This window comes from Moschus berezovskii, chromosome X (genome assembly GCF_049115385.1).
Source record: "Moschus berezovskii isolate FMDL1 chromosome X, NW_MosBer_1.0, whole genome shotgun sequence".
Classification (NCBI taxonomy): domain Eukaryota; kingdom Metazoa; phylum Chordata; class Mammalia; order Artiodactyla; family Moschidae; genus Moschus; species Moschus berezovskii.
Window position 1 is genome coordinate 16,958,467 of NC_142488.1, and position 15,560 is coordinate 16,974,026.

A 15,560-nucleotide genomic window follows, 5' to 3' on the forward strand; every position below is an offset into this window, starting at 1 on the left:
TTTGGGGACTTCTGGCTACCTGGTCTCTCCTCTTAATTCCCTTTGACCTGAAAAGCATGTTTAGCCGATTTTTTTTTCCTTTGTGTTGCTTGACTGTTGAAATTATAACTTTCAATTAGTTGTGCTTACTAACTATGCCTAGGAATTCTTCATTTGACCTGAAAGCTTATTTCTGACCTCATTTTTCTACTAAACTCTGAAATTCCTTATATGTGTGTTTGTGTATAAATTCTGAGAACTGAGTCTGAACGTACTTTGTTTGCAGTCTCATCCCCCAGAGGATGAAGATACAGATGTCATGTTAGGGCAAAGGCCGAAAAACCCAGTACACAATATCCCCTCCACACTGGACAAGCAGACCAACTGGAGCAAAGCACTGCCTCTCCCGACGCCAGAGGAAAAGATGAAACAAGATGCCCAAGTGATTTCTTCCTGCATTATTCCCATCAACGTCACTGGTATTGCTCTGTTCATTTCCTTTGGGGCAGTCGGGTCAGAATATTCAGTGTATTAAATATGGTCAAAGCCTGTGCTGGTGGGAGTACCAGTTAAGAATACCACTTTATAAACAAATAATACTTTTTTCATCGGGACACAACCCAGAAGATGTTCAGTATGCTTTTGTCAGGTTTTGAACATCAATTTACATATGTTCTGCTGGGCTGCTTGTTATGTAAATGACAGACAGTTTCTTTCTGGGAAAAAAAAAGTCACCAAATAGCTCTCTGGTCAGAGCTGACTAAAATAACGGAGAAAGCGGCAGTGATTAATCGTATGGTAATGATGCGGGGCACTGCCAGAGAGAAAGCAGCAAGCCCCAGGTTTCTAAAACTACAAGTAATGATCCTATAGATCAACTATAAAAGCTTACTTTCATGCTTCCTTGGATGGAGGTAGGCTTGTTTAAAAGATCATTTAGACTTATGCACTGCTTTTAGTGATTTTTGACCTAAAAATACATAGATTCATAAATGAAGGCTGAATTCTACTCTAAACCCAGCAAGCCTGTCTCCTGTTCACCCTCTGCTTTCCTCCTCCTGTGTACTGACAGCAGGGATATGAGTCTAAGTCAAAGGCAAGCCTGTGTGGACTTTTCTTGGAAAGTTTATTAGCAGCAATTGAAAAATTCAGAATTGGTGATTTTTCCAATGTGGTAACCTTAGCTGTAAGCAAAATGTTGCTGTAAAACAGTCTCACTTTCAAAGACAGAAATTAAATGATCTATCCATTCGAGTTTCTTTAAGCATCTCTAATAGTTAAATTCTAACTTATGTTGAGAAGCTCAAAATGGCCATTTTATGACTGACTTCCATCCTGGTAACATGTAATAACTGAAGATTGTATGTTGTTCAGGATGCATTTTGGAAGTGACCATTACTAACCTCACTCAAATTTCTCTCATATAAAGTGGGGAGCAAATGATGACCAGGTATCAGGTACTGTTTTCTTCCTGACAAATAGGAGTTTTAGTTGATTGGCTGATTGTGAGCTGGGAGTTAATTTTCCTGATGACCTATTCAACTTGTAGGATAAATTATCCTAGAGATGTACACTTTATCTGATCTCCATAATCTAAACGAGATGGCTGTCAAAATGGATCATTTTGGCATCCTTTTAAAGTAACTTTCAGTTCTGGAAACATCTGATTATTAGCAGCACCTGCTTTCTTTATGGCACTGTAAGTAAAATTTTGTTTTCAAATTTACTGCTTTGATTATAGGTGTTGTGATTCAGGAAAATGAAAGATCTTTCCTTCTGCTTTATTTCAGGAACTCTCAGGCTCAAGCCTAGATTATATGTTGATTTCAAGAACTTTAATGAGAAAGTTGTCAATTATGTCCATATGACACAAAATATCTGTGTCTGTAATGTAATTATTATGATTAGAGGGAATGATTTTAATCTCTGGTTGGAACTAAAACAGGAAAAGTTCATTAGTATGAATTCTCTGATGGCATTTGAAATTATTCATCAGATGATATCTCATTCAGATGTTTCAACCTGAGTTCTACAAACTATTACTGTGAAACTAAGCAGAACTCAAACCGTTTCATTACATAACCGAACAAAGGTTTAACAGGCCATCCTGCTCCATGTTTAACAATCAGGATACATGATGAGGCAACCAGATTCCAAAGCACTTTTGGCTTATGGCAGTTCAAGTGCCTCACCTCCTCCATCATTCTAGTCTTGAAAGGGCTGCATTAGTGTGTCAACAGACCATGGAAAGAGAAACTAACGAGAATCATGGTTTGCTCCCTGTATTTACAAAAGAAAGCAGACACATGTGTAGAGACTGGGAATTCCAGCTTTACTGACAGTTGGTACAGAACGTAGGTCCACTTAAGTGAAGAACTGGGGACTGCCTTGTATGTTTTATTGATGAGACACTGTTGCTAAACCAAAAGGTGTCCAATTTATATAGCAGAAGAAATAGGCAGTTACATGATGATTTTAAAAACACATCTCTAGGTTGCTGTTTTTCTCACAGGTGGTGGTGTGTGTGTGTGTGAGAGAGAGAGACAGACAGACAGGTGGTGTATTTGTCTGTCTGTGCTATGCAAAGATATCCACTTCAGAAAGCCCAGAAAGAGACCAGTAAGTAGTAGTAACTAAAAGTTGTAGAAGTCCTTAAGGAGCCATTTCTGTGTGAGAGTGATTCTTTGATATTATTTTTCTCTCCTCTCTCTTTTGATTTTCCTTCTTGGCTTGTTACTTTTGGCAGTGCAAGCTATTATGGCGAGATGCATTTAGAAGTAAAGTTTAATGTACTACAGCATAATTTAAATAAGAGCTGAATAAGGGCTCCCTTATATTTGTTTACAGGCTTAATCCAAACTCTTCCTTCCTTCCAATCAATAAATATCATTGTGTTCCAAGCAAATGAAAATTTGTTTGCCATTCCTAAAGGCTAATGAGACCTATTTGTGGGTTGCAGGAGTCGGTTTTGACAGAGAGGCTAGTATACGCTGCTCTCTTGTTCATTCACAATCTGTGCTACAGCGGAGACGAAAACTGAGGAGGAGAAAAACCATTTCGGGTATCCCCAGAAGAGTCCAACAAGAAATAGGTGTGGTATAAAACTGTTAATGGTTAATATTCTGTCAGGTGCCAATTACATGGACACATAATGGAAGCCAGCCTGTAACCAGCTTCCTTAAAAACATCAACTATTATTGTAACTCATAGAGGTTTTAAAATGATGTGTACTTGTTTTGTGTTCAGTAAGCCAGGTAGTATTACTTTTTAAATTTGCATTCTTGACTGTGAAAGCTTGACTTTATGGATTTACTCATATATACATTGGAAAAAACCCTGATGCTGGGAGGGATTGGGGACAGGAGGAGAAGGGGATGACAGGATGAGATGGCTGGATGGCATCACCGACTCAATGCACATGAGTTTGGGGGAACTCTGGGAGTTGGTGATGGACAGGGAGGCCTGGCATGCTGTGATTCATGGGGTCGCAAAGAGTCGGACACGACTGAGCGACTGAACTCAACTGAACTGAGGTGGCACTAGAGGTAAAGAGCCCACCTGCCAATGCAGGAGACATAAGAGATGTGGGTTTGATCCTGGGTCAGGAAGATCCCCTGGAGGAGGGCATGGCAACCCACTCCAGTATTCTTGCCTGGAGAATCCCATGGACAGGGGAGCCTGGCGGGCTACAGTCCACAGGGTCACAAAGAGTCAGACAAGACTGAAGCGAATTAGCACGCACAGCATGCACATTCTGATTTTATGGCTGAAATATAGTATTTTGCTTACTTGTAAAAATATTCTGAAGGTAGAAATTAAGCAAAACAAGATTCAGTGAAAGACTCTTTTAGAAAAGTATAGATTTGTCTGAAGAGATATACTGTATGACATTAATTATTTTAAAAGGTAAATTTTAAGCATATTCAAATATTGAATATTGATAACATGATACCCTTGGTTACAGTTTTTCTATTTTTTTTGTTAATGTATTTAAGATATCTTTTCCTATAATTTTAAAAATTATTATGATAGTATCTCTTGTATATAAGATTATATCATAATGAATTCTATGAGTTTTATTTCATTATGCTTATATCAAGAATTAAAAGTGTATAGTGGCCAAAAAAATAAGATGTATTGTACTTAAAAAAATATTAAATCTACTGGGGTAAAGTAATTTGATCGTGAAGAGAGAGAATTCACAAGAGATCTCAATACTTCTCTTCTCTTAGTGTATATACATACATACATACAGTGTGTATTTATGTGTATCCATATAGAGAGAATCAGAGAGGCAAAGGGACAGAGACTGCCCAAAGCATTGTAACTTTCTCCTCATTTTATACACTGATATTTTTTTCCTGTAAGGAAAACTTCAACATGCTAGCATCCAGACTTGTGGACAGCTCTCAGAATGTCTGTTCATCTGCTGATGTATGAAGTATCTCACTGTGCCTTTCCATGTGCCCTAGATTCTGATGAATCGCCCGTGGCCAGGGAAAGGAATGTGATTGTGCACACAAATCCAGACCCTTCCGACACTGTCAACAGGAGGTCTGGAACCAGGGACTCGGAGTGCCAAACTGAGGACATTCTGATTGCTGCTCCATCCAGAAGAAGAATCAGAGCTCAAAGGGGTCAAAGCATTGCAGCTTCCCTTTCTCACTCTGCTGGCAACATTTCTGCACTGGCAGACAAAGGTGACACCATGTTTACTACTGCAGTGAGCAGCCGCACAAGATCTCGGAGCCTTCCCAGGGAGGGCAACAGAGGTGGGGATGCTGAGCCCAAAGTTGGTGCTAAACCCTCAGCATATGAAGAGGGGGAGCCTTTCGTGGGAGACCAAGAAAGAACCCTCACCGATTGCAGTGAGGCCCCCAACAGCCACAGTGCACAGGAGCAGCAGCCTGCTTTGAGCCTGGCCTGTTCTCAACATCTTCACAGCCCCCAGCACAAGTTAAATGAGAGAGGGAGGTCGCGTCTGTCCCGCATGGCCGCAGATTCTGGCAGCTGCGACATCTCCTCCAACTCGGACACCTTTGGGAGCCCCATCCACTGCATTTCCACAGCTGGCGTCCTCCTCAGCAGCCACATGGACCAGAAGGATGACCACCAGTCATCCAGTGGCAACTGGAGCGGGAGCAGCTCCACATGCCCCTCGCAGACCTCAGAGACGATCCCTCCTGCAGCTTCGCCTCCCCTCACTGGCTCTTCACACTGTGACTCGGAATTGTCACTCAACACGGCCCCTCATGCTAACGAGGACACCAGTGTCTTCGTGACAGAGCAGTACAACGACCAACTGGAGAAAGTGAGAGGCCACCGGACAAACTCCTTTACCTCCACGGTGGCAGACCTGTTGGACGACCCTAACAATAGCAACACGAGCGACAGCGAGTGGAATTACCTACACCATCATCACGATGCCTCCTGCCGCCAGGATTTTAGTCCTGAGCGTCCCAAGGCAGACAGCCTGGGCTGCCCAAGCTTCACGAGCATGGGCACTTATGACAGCTTCCTGGAAAAGTCTCCGTCGGACAAAGCCGACACCAGCTCTCACTTTTCAGTGGACACAGAAGGATACTACACCTCCATGCACTTTGACTGTGGTCTCAAAGGCAGTAAGAATTATGTCTGTCACTATGCAGCCCTGGGCCCGGAGAACGGCCAGGGCGTTGGGGTTCCTCCTGCCCTTTCAGACTGTGCCTGGCAGGACTACTTAGACCCCAGGGGGCAGGGGAGACCCAGCATCTCTTTCAGGAAACCAAAGGCAAAGCCAACTCCGCCTAAACGTAGCTCATCGTTGAGGAAGTCTGACGGAAATGCAGACACTTCTGAGAAGAAGGAACCAAAGACAAGCAGTGGCCAGCTCCTGCCTCACAGTTCCAGGGAAATGAAGCTGCCTCTCGATTTCTCCCACACAGCTTCTCGGATGGAAAATGCCAGTCTTCCCACCAAGGCAGAACCTTCGTGGATGAACCAGAATGAACATGGTCTTAAGGAACCCCAGTTAGACACTGCAGATGTTCCAGCATTCAAGGATGGAGGCGCTGAATCAAGTCACTATGCGGACCTCTGGCTTCTAAATGACTTGAAAGCGAATGACCCTTACAGATCTTTATCGAATTCAAGCACTGCTACGGGCACCACCGTCATCGAGTGCATGAAATCCCCGGAGAGTTCCGAATCGCAGACGTCGCAGTCAGAGTCCAGGGCCACCACCCCCTCCCTCCCTTCTGCCGACAGTGAGTTTAAACTGGCTTCACCAGAGAAGCTGGCTGGCCTGGCATCTCCGTCAAGCGGCTACTCCAGCCAGTCCGAGACGCCAACATCCTCTTTCCCTACTGCTTTCTTTTCTGGCCCACTGTCTCCCGGAGGTAGCAAAAGAAAGCCGAAAGTCCCAGAAAGGAAATCTTCCCTCCAGCAACCCTCCTTAAAAGATGGCGCTCTGTCACTGAGTAAAGATCTGGAACTTCCAATTATACCTCCTAGCCACCTCGACCTAAGTGCTCTTCATAATGTCTTGAACAAACCGTTCCACCACCGCCACCCACTACACGTCTTCAGTCATAATAAGCAGAACACAGTAGGAGAAACTCTGAGGTCCAATCCTCCACCGTCTCTTGCGATTACACCCACGGTCCTGAAATCAGTTAACCTGAGGTCCATCAGTAAATCTGAAGAAGTTAAGCAAAAGGAAGGCAACAGCACAGATCTCCCCTACCCGGAGGAAGGCACTCTCACTACAGGTAAGATCAGGCCACACGTGATTAAGAAATCATTACCATGTCAGTACGCCACTGAAGACACCATCCTGTCCTTTTTAGACTCCTCTGCAGTTGAGATGGGACCAGATAAACTACAGTTAGAAAAAAAACATCCTTTTGATGTGAAGCATCATTGTGATCCAGAAACAGTAACCTCAGCTGGTAGCAGTCTTCTAGATTCAAGTGTCACAAGAGACCAAATGCATATGGAGAGTGAGCCTGTTTCAGAAAACAAACCAAGTAAAAGTTGTGACTTTCTCACCGAAGGCTTTCAGAGGGTCTCTGCTGCTCGCCCAAATGATTCAGATGGTAAGACACTGCAATATGGAGCTGGTCCGGATGGAGCCCGAGCGCAGGTCCAGAAGTTGTCTTTTGTAGATCGCGAGGAAGCTGCAGCCCCAGAGTCTGTGGATGTGCTCACACCTCAGTCAGACTCTCCAACTCGAGTCACAGACATAGGCTATCAACTTAAGCCTCAACTTGGGATGAGCCACCGCCATGACAAAGTGCCTGGGAATATCAGCTCTGAAGCAGAGATATCAACTATAAATCCATGCCCTGAAAAGTGTTCTCAGCAGGAAAATATTGCTTCAGGGATTTCAGCCAAAAGTGCCTCTGATAACAGCGGAGCAGAGGAGACCCAAGGAAGTGTGGATGAGCTTTCATTGAAAGGTCAGTTGTTGACACCTTTGTCACAATGGAAAGGTGTCTCATGGCACTTCCTGAAGTGTTCTTTCTTCCTTCCCCATAATACAGTACAGCCCTGGGTATTGCTTTCCCTCCTCTTTAACTTATTAAAACAATTATGATCAAAGCTTTTGTTACAGAGGGACTAAGTGATAGCTCTTTCATTGTAAAAATGGCAGCCAGGTAATTGCTGTTTATTGTTCCCTGAGTCAGTGAAGCCCAGCAATGTGCCAGGTGACTTCTTCCTAAAGATGCTTTTGTTCTTAATTTAAGAATCGTCACCGAGTGATGACTCTGTGATTTCACCATTAAGTGAAGACTCTCAGGCTGAAGCAGAAGGTGTGTTCGTGTCTCCCAACAAACCTCGAACAACTGAGGATTTGTTTGCAGTTATTCACAGGTGAGGCAACAACACCAAAGGTTTCGCTTCTGATGATGCTTCTCATCAAATGCAAATATGGAAAAACCTTGGGTACTTGTAATACATTCCTCAAAAAACACAAGGAAAAAATTATTTTTCCAAATCAAATTGATAGACTTATATTCAAGTTGAGAAATATGTGGCTTTATATGTAGTGAGGTAGACTTCAATTGAGAGACTTTCCTAAGAACTGCTGAGAGAAGCTGTTTTTTCCCCCAGAAGAAAGACATTCTGGAACAAGTTTTTGTTTGAAAGCAATCTGTGGTCAAGTAACTTAAGAGTGAAAACTCAAACTCTAGTGTAATCTTTGACTTTTAAATAATTCCTCAACCTAAAAAACATGCTCAAAGCTATAACCCTACACTAGCAGAGATAAGTTGAGTCACTACACACAGCCCCAGATTTAAAACAAGACAGTGTAGAAACCTGCCCATTTCACAGTCCACAACTCTCACAGTCACTACTCTCTTTTTCCCCTCTCCTCCTAAAACTTAACATTTCTTTAATAACACTGGCCTTCTCTAGATTTAATGCTCCATACCAGGCTCCTCCATCCCAGTGTTCTTGCCTGGAGAATCCCAGGGATGGAGGAGCCTAGTGGGCTGCTGTCTATGGGATTGCACAGTCGGACACGACTGAAGTGATTTAGCAGCAGCAGTATCCTATGAATAGGGGATGTCCTCTGGGCTGCTTCCATTCTGATCGTTCACATTCTCTCATCAGTCCCTGCACCCCTGTGATCAGGGCCCCTATTTGCAAGAACACTCCTTACAAGCTATGACCAAAGAACAGAGCAGGAACTAGCCCTTGGAAACTGAACCCGCATCAGACTGAGCTGTCCAGAGCATGCCTACTCCTTTTACAGCTGTGACTGCCTACTTTACTAGGTCTCAGTGATCTAGACTCTGCTCCCAAGGGACAAAACTTGGGGACTGTCTTGTCTTCCTCATGGAGTTATACTGTGAAGCAAGTTCTTCTCAAGTAGCTTACCACTGTTTTTTCCCCAGGATCATCCCTCCTAGGGGAACTCGTGTTTTTTCTTCATGTGGTGTTCTCATAAAGAAGGAGCACTGCTCACAAGCACATTCTGTGTAGACCTTAGCAGGCTCACCTTTCTATTCGGATAATGAAGAATCATTATTTTTCTTTGTCCCCAATTACATTCCCCTCACCCGCTTTTATCCCCAACCTTAGGACAAGTTATTAAATGCTGCGTGAGTTAAAGAACCAATGCTAGTGTCTAGAAGAGTGGACAGAATGTAAGGAGTAGAGTCAGAAAGACACTGAATTGAAACCCAATGCTGCCACTTCCTATCCAGTCTTGAGTCACTTAAAACCCGTGTACCTATTCCCTTCCTGTAAATATGGTACCTATAGCTCATGCATTCGGTTCTGATGATACAGTGTCATGTCATTGTCTAGAATATGATAGATACTAAAAGCAGACATTATTTTGAAATCCCTACCTTATTGGAGTGCCAGACACTGGCATACACAAGATAGTAACCACAGAGTGTCCAGTGAATGAAAATCAGGCTGGTCTCCAGTTGCAAAGCTGACATTTTCTCTAACCTACAGGTTTTTAGGTTGGTGAGAAAGCAAGTCGCCAAATATGTAGCAATGAACTGAAGTCATGCTGACTCATGATTAAGTTCACTACATTTATGCCTGTTTATTTTAGCTAAAGAAATAATACAATGATGGATGGGTGCCTAGGTTAGGTAGACTTAACAGAGTTTGGCAATCTTAGATTTACATTTAGGCAGCATTTATTTATGTGCAGCACAGTGACAAGAAACATTTTCTTTTCTTGAGAGCTTATAGTGCACAGAGCTTTAAGAGCTCCAGAGGTGGCCTAGATACTGATTAATAGAGCGTTGACATTCCTAGGTAGCTATGGAAAATGGTATTTGCAGCCAAAATAGATTGACTTATTTAAGGAGTCATGGAAGAAATATCTTTAAATGGAGGAATTTTAAAAGTAGACAGAATAGTATAATGCACCCACCCCACCCCCCACCTAAACACACACAGACATGTCTATCACCCAAGCCTATCAACCATCAGCCTGGAGCTAGTCCTGTCCCATCCGTACCTCCATCCACTTTGCCCTCACAGTATTCACGGGAAGCCAGTCCCAGACACCACAGTATTTCATTTGTAATACAGAGACAGGTTAAATGAAGGGGACAGTCCTTCACCATCTGCATGCTAACCAGAAGTCAGAGAGCAGTAGTTTTTTTATGCTTTTGTGAAACATGCCAGCAAGTCCTCCTCTAAAACCTCTAGCTTCCACATGAGTCATTATTTGAAATGATTCCTTTCATAAAACTAATTCCTGTCCACTGGTTGTTGGAGAATTTCCCTCAGGCTGCAAGTACAAGGGGTGGGTCTTACTCCTCACTAAGCCCTAATGCTTAGTATCCCAGCAGACAGGGGGCACCGAGCTGCTCTTTAAGGGGATGCAGGAATGTGACTTAACACTTTTAGTTTCATCCAAATGTATTGTGGACTGAGATTTTTCGCTTTCTTAAAAGGTCCAAGAGGAAAGTACTTGGAAGAAAAGATTCTGGGGACATGTCTGTCCGCAGTAAATCGAGAGCTTCCCTGGGAAGCAGTAGCAGCAACAGTGCCGGTTCTGTCACCTCGCCCAACAGCAATGTGACCACCCCAAACAGCCAGAGGTCTCCTGGCCTCATCTACCGAAATGCCAAAAAGTCCAACACATCCAATGAAGAGTTTAAGCTATTACTCCTGAAGAAAGGCAGTCGCTCAGATTCCAGTTACCGTATGTCCGCTACTGAGATCCTGAAAAGTCCCATCCTGCCCAAACCTCCTGGGGACCTCACCGCAGAGTCCCCCCAAAGCCCCCATGAGGCCCATCAGGGGTCACCGGGAACTGAAGCACTGTCTCCCCTCTCTCCGTGCTCCCCACGGGTTAACGCAGAAGGGTTTTCCTCGAAGAACTTTGCCACCTCGGCATCGGCCAGGGTTGGACGTTCCCGGGCTCCTCCTGCAGCCAGCAGCAGCCGCTACAGTGTCCGCTGCAGGCTTTACAATGCGCCCATGCAGGCAATCTCTGAGGGTGAGACCGAAAACTCTGACGGGAGCCCACACGACGACCGATCCTCCCAGAGCTCCACGTAGGCGACCCCGCCAGGCTGGCTATCCAAGGCCGAAACCTTACTCAAATGAGGATGGAGGAACGAAACGGAAGACGTGGGACAAGTCAGCACGTTGTGCGGTCCCATCACGCTTACCAACGAATTCCTAAATATTTTCTGGGGAAATGCAAGGTGGTTTGGTCTTTCTTATTTTCCATGTTTTTCAGTAGCTGCACTGTCTTTCATATTTTTCTTTAGCATAGTTTGATTTACCCAGTCTCATTCCTTTTGATAATAGAGAATTTAAAAATGTGTGCTTTCCACAAAACCTAGAAAAATTTTTTCCTAGAGCTGCCTATTCAGAAAACAAAGCCCACACTGTCATAATTCATATGAAGATGAAATTACTCTGGAGGTTTGGTATATTTTTACATTCAAATGAACTAAAGCAAAATTTAGAACTACACACATGTAAATACCATATTTTTGATAAAAATGTGTAAATAGATTTACCAACGACGAGTGGACATGTGGCCAATTATCTACCACACACCAACTGTTTATAGAACACAACAAATACAGTGTAATAATTGTATTCTGTGAATACCATTTTCACATCAAATACCATATTTAAATGTCCACCAATATGATTTCTGAGTGATAAACCTCAAATATGACTTTTAAACTGGTGAAATAAAGGAAATCTTGAGGTCATATAGTGAAATGTGATTAACTTAAAACAATGAATTCAGACTTAACCATTTTTGTGACAAATTGCAGCACCTCACAAACTACTGGTAACACATGGCTGATTCGCCATGTGGAAATCTGAACAGAATTAAAAGCATGCTTTTGATTTAAAAAACAAAATTAGTGAGAGAAATAGTCATTTTCGATACAAAGCCCTGAACAACAGCACTTGACAGTGTCCTTTTAACTTCAGTTTTTCAATGGATTGCTTTAAAGAGAATGAGTAGGGCAAACAGTAGTTCATTTTAGGTTACATTTTTATATTACACTACTGGGGACATAAACAGTCATAATCTGATGACTATTATCTTCAGCAGTTTAGCAATTAGTTCCAGGTTCTTTAATGAACAAAAATAAAACATAAGCATGCCGCAGAGCTGTGGATTTATCAGTAAGTACCTGCAATGAGTTTTCAGTGACGCTTTCTCTCTGTGCTGACGAGATTCATGCTACCTAAAAATTAACAGAAATGACACTGTGAACAACGTAGTTGGGAAATAGGTATGTGTATATGCATTATTTATATTCACTGTTAAATGGGATTGGGGAGCATCTCTGGTTCACAATGCTACATACAACTGAGTTTTTGTCTGATTTCACTCTATCTGCTTGATGGCAAAAGGGGAGGAGGGTGGTGGGTGGGACAAGAAATGTCAGGGCAAGTGCTCTGATAAAATGAAGGCAGGGAAACAAGCTGAATTACTTGAAATTACTTGAATTTTCTTGTCTTAAAACTGAAAAAAAATGTAGTTACAAGTTGAAATCTGCCAATGGGTTATACACCCGTGATTTTAACATGAACTGATACTAATGTTTGAGATGATATGTCAGAAATATAAGCAGCTGTGAACTTGGAATATGTTTTGAATGAGAGAAGGTAGAAAGTAGAGAACTAAGAAGGAATATGGCCTATAAAAGAATAGAATGTGATTAGAATGATAGAACTTACCAGAGTTACCAAGAAATTGATAAGCAGCTGGTTTTAAGCTTATGCAAGTGGTATTTGGGAAAGTAGGATGTGTGAAAGGGGGTTTGTGGTTTTGGTTTAATTCATGCAATATGAAGGAGAAAGCCTGGTGTAAGAAGATGCTGTCTTTCAATATAAAAACACTTTATAAGACATTACAGAGTGAGAATTACAGAATCTGATTGCTGTTGGGTTTCTATTTGTTTCTTTGGAAAGAAAAAAAATCCAGTTTATTCTATTTGTTTTTGCTATCAAAATGTGTTTCTTAATTTCTTGTCATCCTTGTATGTAAAAGGGGTGCTGGGGGTGGTGGGGTAGAGGAGGGAGAATCTGTGTGTGTGTGTGTGTGTGCGCACGCGCGCTTGTGCAGGGATAGATAAGCTACCTGGTAAAGGATACATTTGAACATTTATAAAGTGTTATACTTTTTATTAAAAGAAAAATGTTTGGGGGTTTGGAAAAAATGGACCATCATTTCTCATTAGAACCCATTAGTTAAGAAAACCAGCATGGTTTAACACCACATGGGAACATGAATAACTTTTTCTCATGCTTTGAAAATTACACTTGGCAAACTTTTAAAAATAAGGTTTTTAGACAAATGCGATAAGAAGTCATTTCCAGTCACAATAGGTGATCTTTTGTAATTTTCATAAAAGCAGTTCGTTTGCAGTATGGCTTTTGTGTAATTAGGGGTTTTTTAGTGTAAAGAAAAGTATGTGGGCTTTAAAAGTGATTCTAAATCTTGAACAGAAAACAAATTGGCGTTAACAAATGTCACCTTATTATTGATATTAATTTAAGTAATGGTACCATATATATTTTAAAATACATATTGACTTGAATTGTGAGGCAATAAGATAGCATCTATATGTAATGATCACAGAACTAACCCTTAGAATATAGTTTTACTTATTTTGTTTACTCTAAAAATCTATAGCAGAGTTTCTCTATTTTATATTTCATAGATTAAAAAAAACCCCAGATAAAGATGGATTTAAAATTCACTGTGCAAAAGAGTATTGAGTAACAAACTGAGTTTAAAAAAAGCAAGAAATTCCTTTGTAATTTGGAATAGTCTACATGGCTTTATCACATAGCATATAAGACCAAGATTTAGAGGGCTGTCTTCAACATCACTGCCATCTTGAAGCAGGGTACACACATTAGGTATTGTGAGGAACATCAACCCAAACTTTTCTTCTGTTGTTTGCACTGATGCTATTTTTTTCTTCTTTTATGTTATACAACATGTCTATGTTGTGTGGGGGAGATATTTTTTCCTTATTTTTTGATTTTCTTTTTTCTTTTTGGCTAAGTAGAGGACATGGACTAGTTGTAGCAAACAAAAACACGCTGTTTGCTCTTGCCAAAGTTCAGTGAGAGAGTACATATGCTGCAGTGGTGGCAGACTTAGAGAACTAGATCATGACAAAGATTTACAACTATGAGGAAGGTTACAGTGTAACTCTTTTGGTACTAGAACCAGTTCATGCTGGCCGAAAGACAATGGTTTATGGACTTGCCTCCATTTTGTATTTTTGTAATATTTGTAAATACGGACTTTTTAAATTGTTGCAAAAATGGTTTCTTTTGTAAGATGTTTTCAACGTTTACATTCAATTCAAGCCTTTGTATATTTTAGAGCTGTGCAACACTTTAAGTCTTGTATTTATTTTTAGTAAAAATGGTGACAATTTCATTGTGAACCCCTCTCAAAAAAATGTACCAGAAAAGTTTGATTACCTAGAAAGTGTGTATAGAAACTGCAAATAAACGTGACTGCAATTAAACAACTGGCTTCTCTCTTCATTGTTATGTAATTGCACTCCTGGGGTTTCACAAACACCAGGTGTTTTGTAGGGGACCTGGACCTAAGCGAGGGGAACTGCTATGGTAAAGTATGAGCGAAATAATAATGGTAATAATAAACACTGCCTCTGTAATGGCCTTTAATTTTGCTTTGTATTTGAGAGGAGAGAGAATACATTTCCAACATCCAGTATACTTTCCTTGTACCTCTCCAGGCTAGGAAATTACTTATGGCTTTTCTTTAAAGTAACCTGGATGGCATCACCGACTCGATGGATGTGCGTTTGAGTGAACTCCGGGAGTTGGTGATGGACAGGGAGGCCTGGCGTGCTGTGATTCATGGGGTCGCAGAGTCGGACACGACTGAGCGACACTGAACTGGTTTCTGATAATTACTGTGATGAGCAACCTTGGCACACCACTAAGTAATGTCACGAACCCTTTATCACGCAAATTTGTGTGCCTGATACTGCTCCAAGTGCTTTGCTTACTCTAACTCAAGAATACCCGCCTCCGCCATGCTGTGCCCGTTTAACAGAAAGGGAAACTGAAGCACAAAGCCATTATTTACCGGCGTTGCCCAAAGCCTTAGAGCGCTTAAATGTTGAGACTAGGGTACAAACCCAGCAAATCTGGCTCCAAGGTCTGTTTTACCTCGCCCCGTGGAGAGAGAACTTTTTGAAATAACTTTCCCCATATGAAGAAGGGGATGACAGACGGTGAGGTGGTTGGATGGCATCAACGACGCGATGGACAATGAGTTTGCATAGACTCAGGGAGTTGGTGATGGACAGGGAAGCCTGGTGTGCTGCAGTCCATGGGGTGGCAAAGAGTCGGACACGACTGAGCAACTGAACTGAACTCCCCATTTGTACCAAACCACAATTGCTAAAGCCCCCGCTCCCTCTCGCTTCAAATTCCAGCACTGACGTGTGTGGACACCTAGGATTGAGTCAAAGTCAACGCCTGTGGTTTGTCACTGAGGCACTGCGAGGGAGCGGGTAGAGAGGGGAATTTTATATACATATATATATATATATATATATATTTTAAAAGCTTCAAAGAACTAGCCA

At 42.0% G+C, this 15,560-nt stretch overlaps 1 protein-coding gene across 1 annotated transcript in view; it reads left to right on the plus strand.

Annotated features, from left to right (window-relative positions):
• The window catches only part of NHS (NHS actin remodeling regulator), a 345,530-nt gene extending 331,074 nt beyond the window's left edge, over positions 1 to 14,456 (plus strand). Inside the window, exons 5-9 of the mRNA XM_055393761.2 lie at positions 266 to 458; positions 2,939 to 3,070; positions 4,452 to 7,418; positions 7,707 to 7,833; positions 10,392 to 14,456. Coding sequence (XP_055249736.2) covers positions 266 to 458; positions 2,939 to 3,070; positions 4,452 to 7,418; positions 7,707 to 7,833; positions 10,392 to 11,001 — 4,029 coding nt within the window. The 3' untranslated portion in view covers positions 11,002 to 14,456. The remainder of the gene's footprint in view (positions 1 to 265; positions 459 to 2,938; positions 3,071 to 4,451; positions 7,419 to 7,706; positions 7,834 to 10,391) is intronic.
• Positions 14,457 to 15,560: the final 1,104 nt, after the last annotated feature.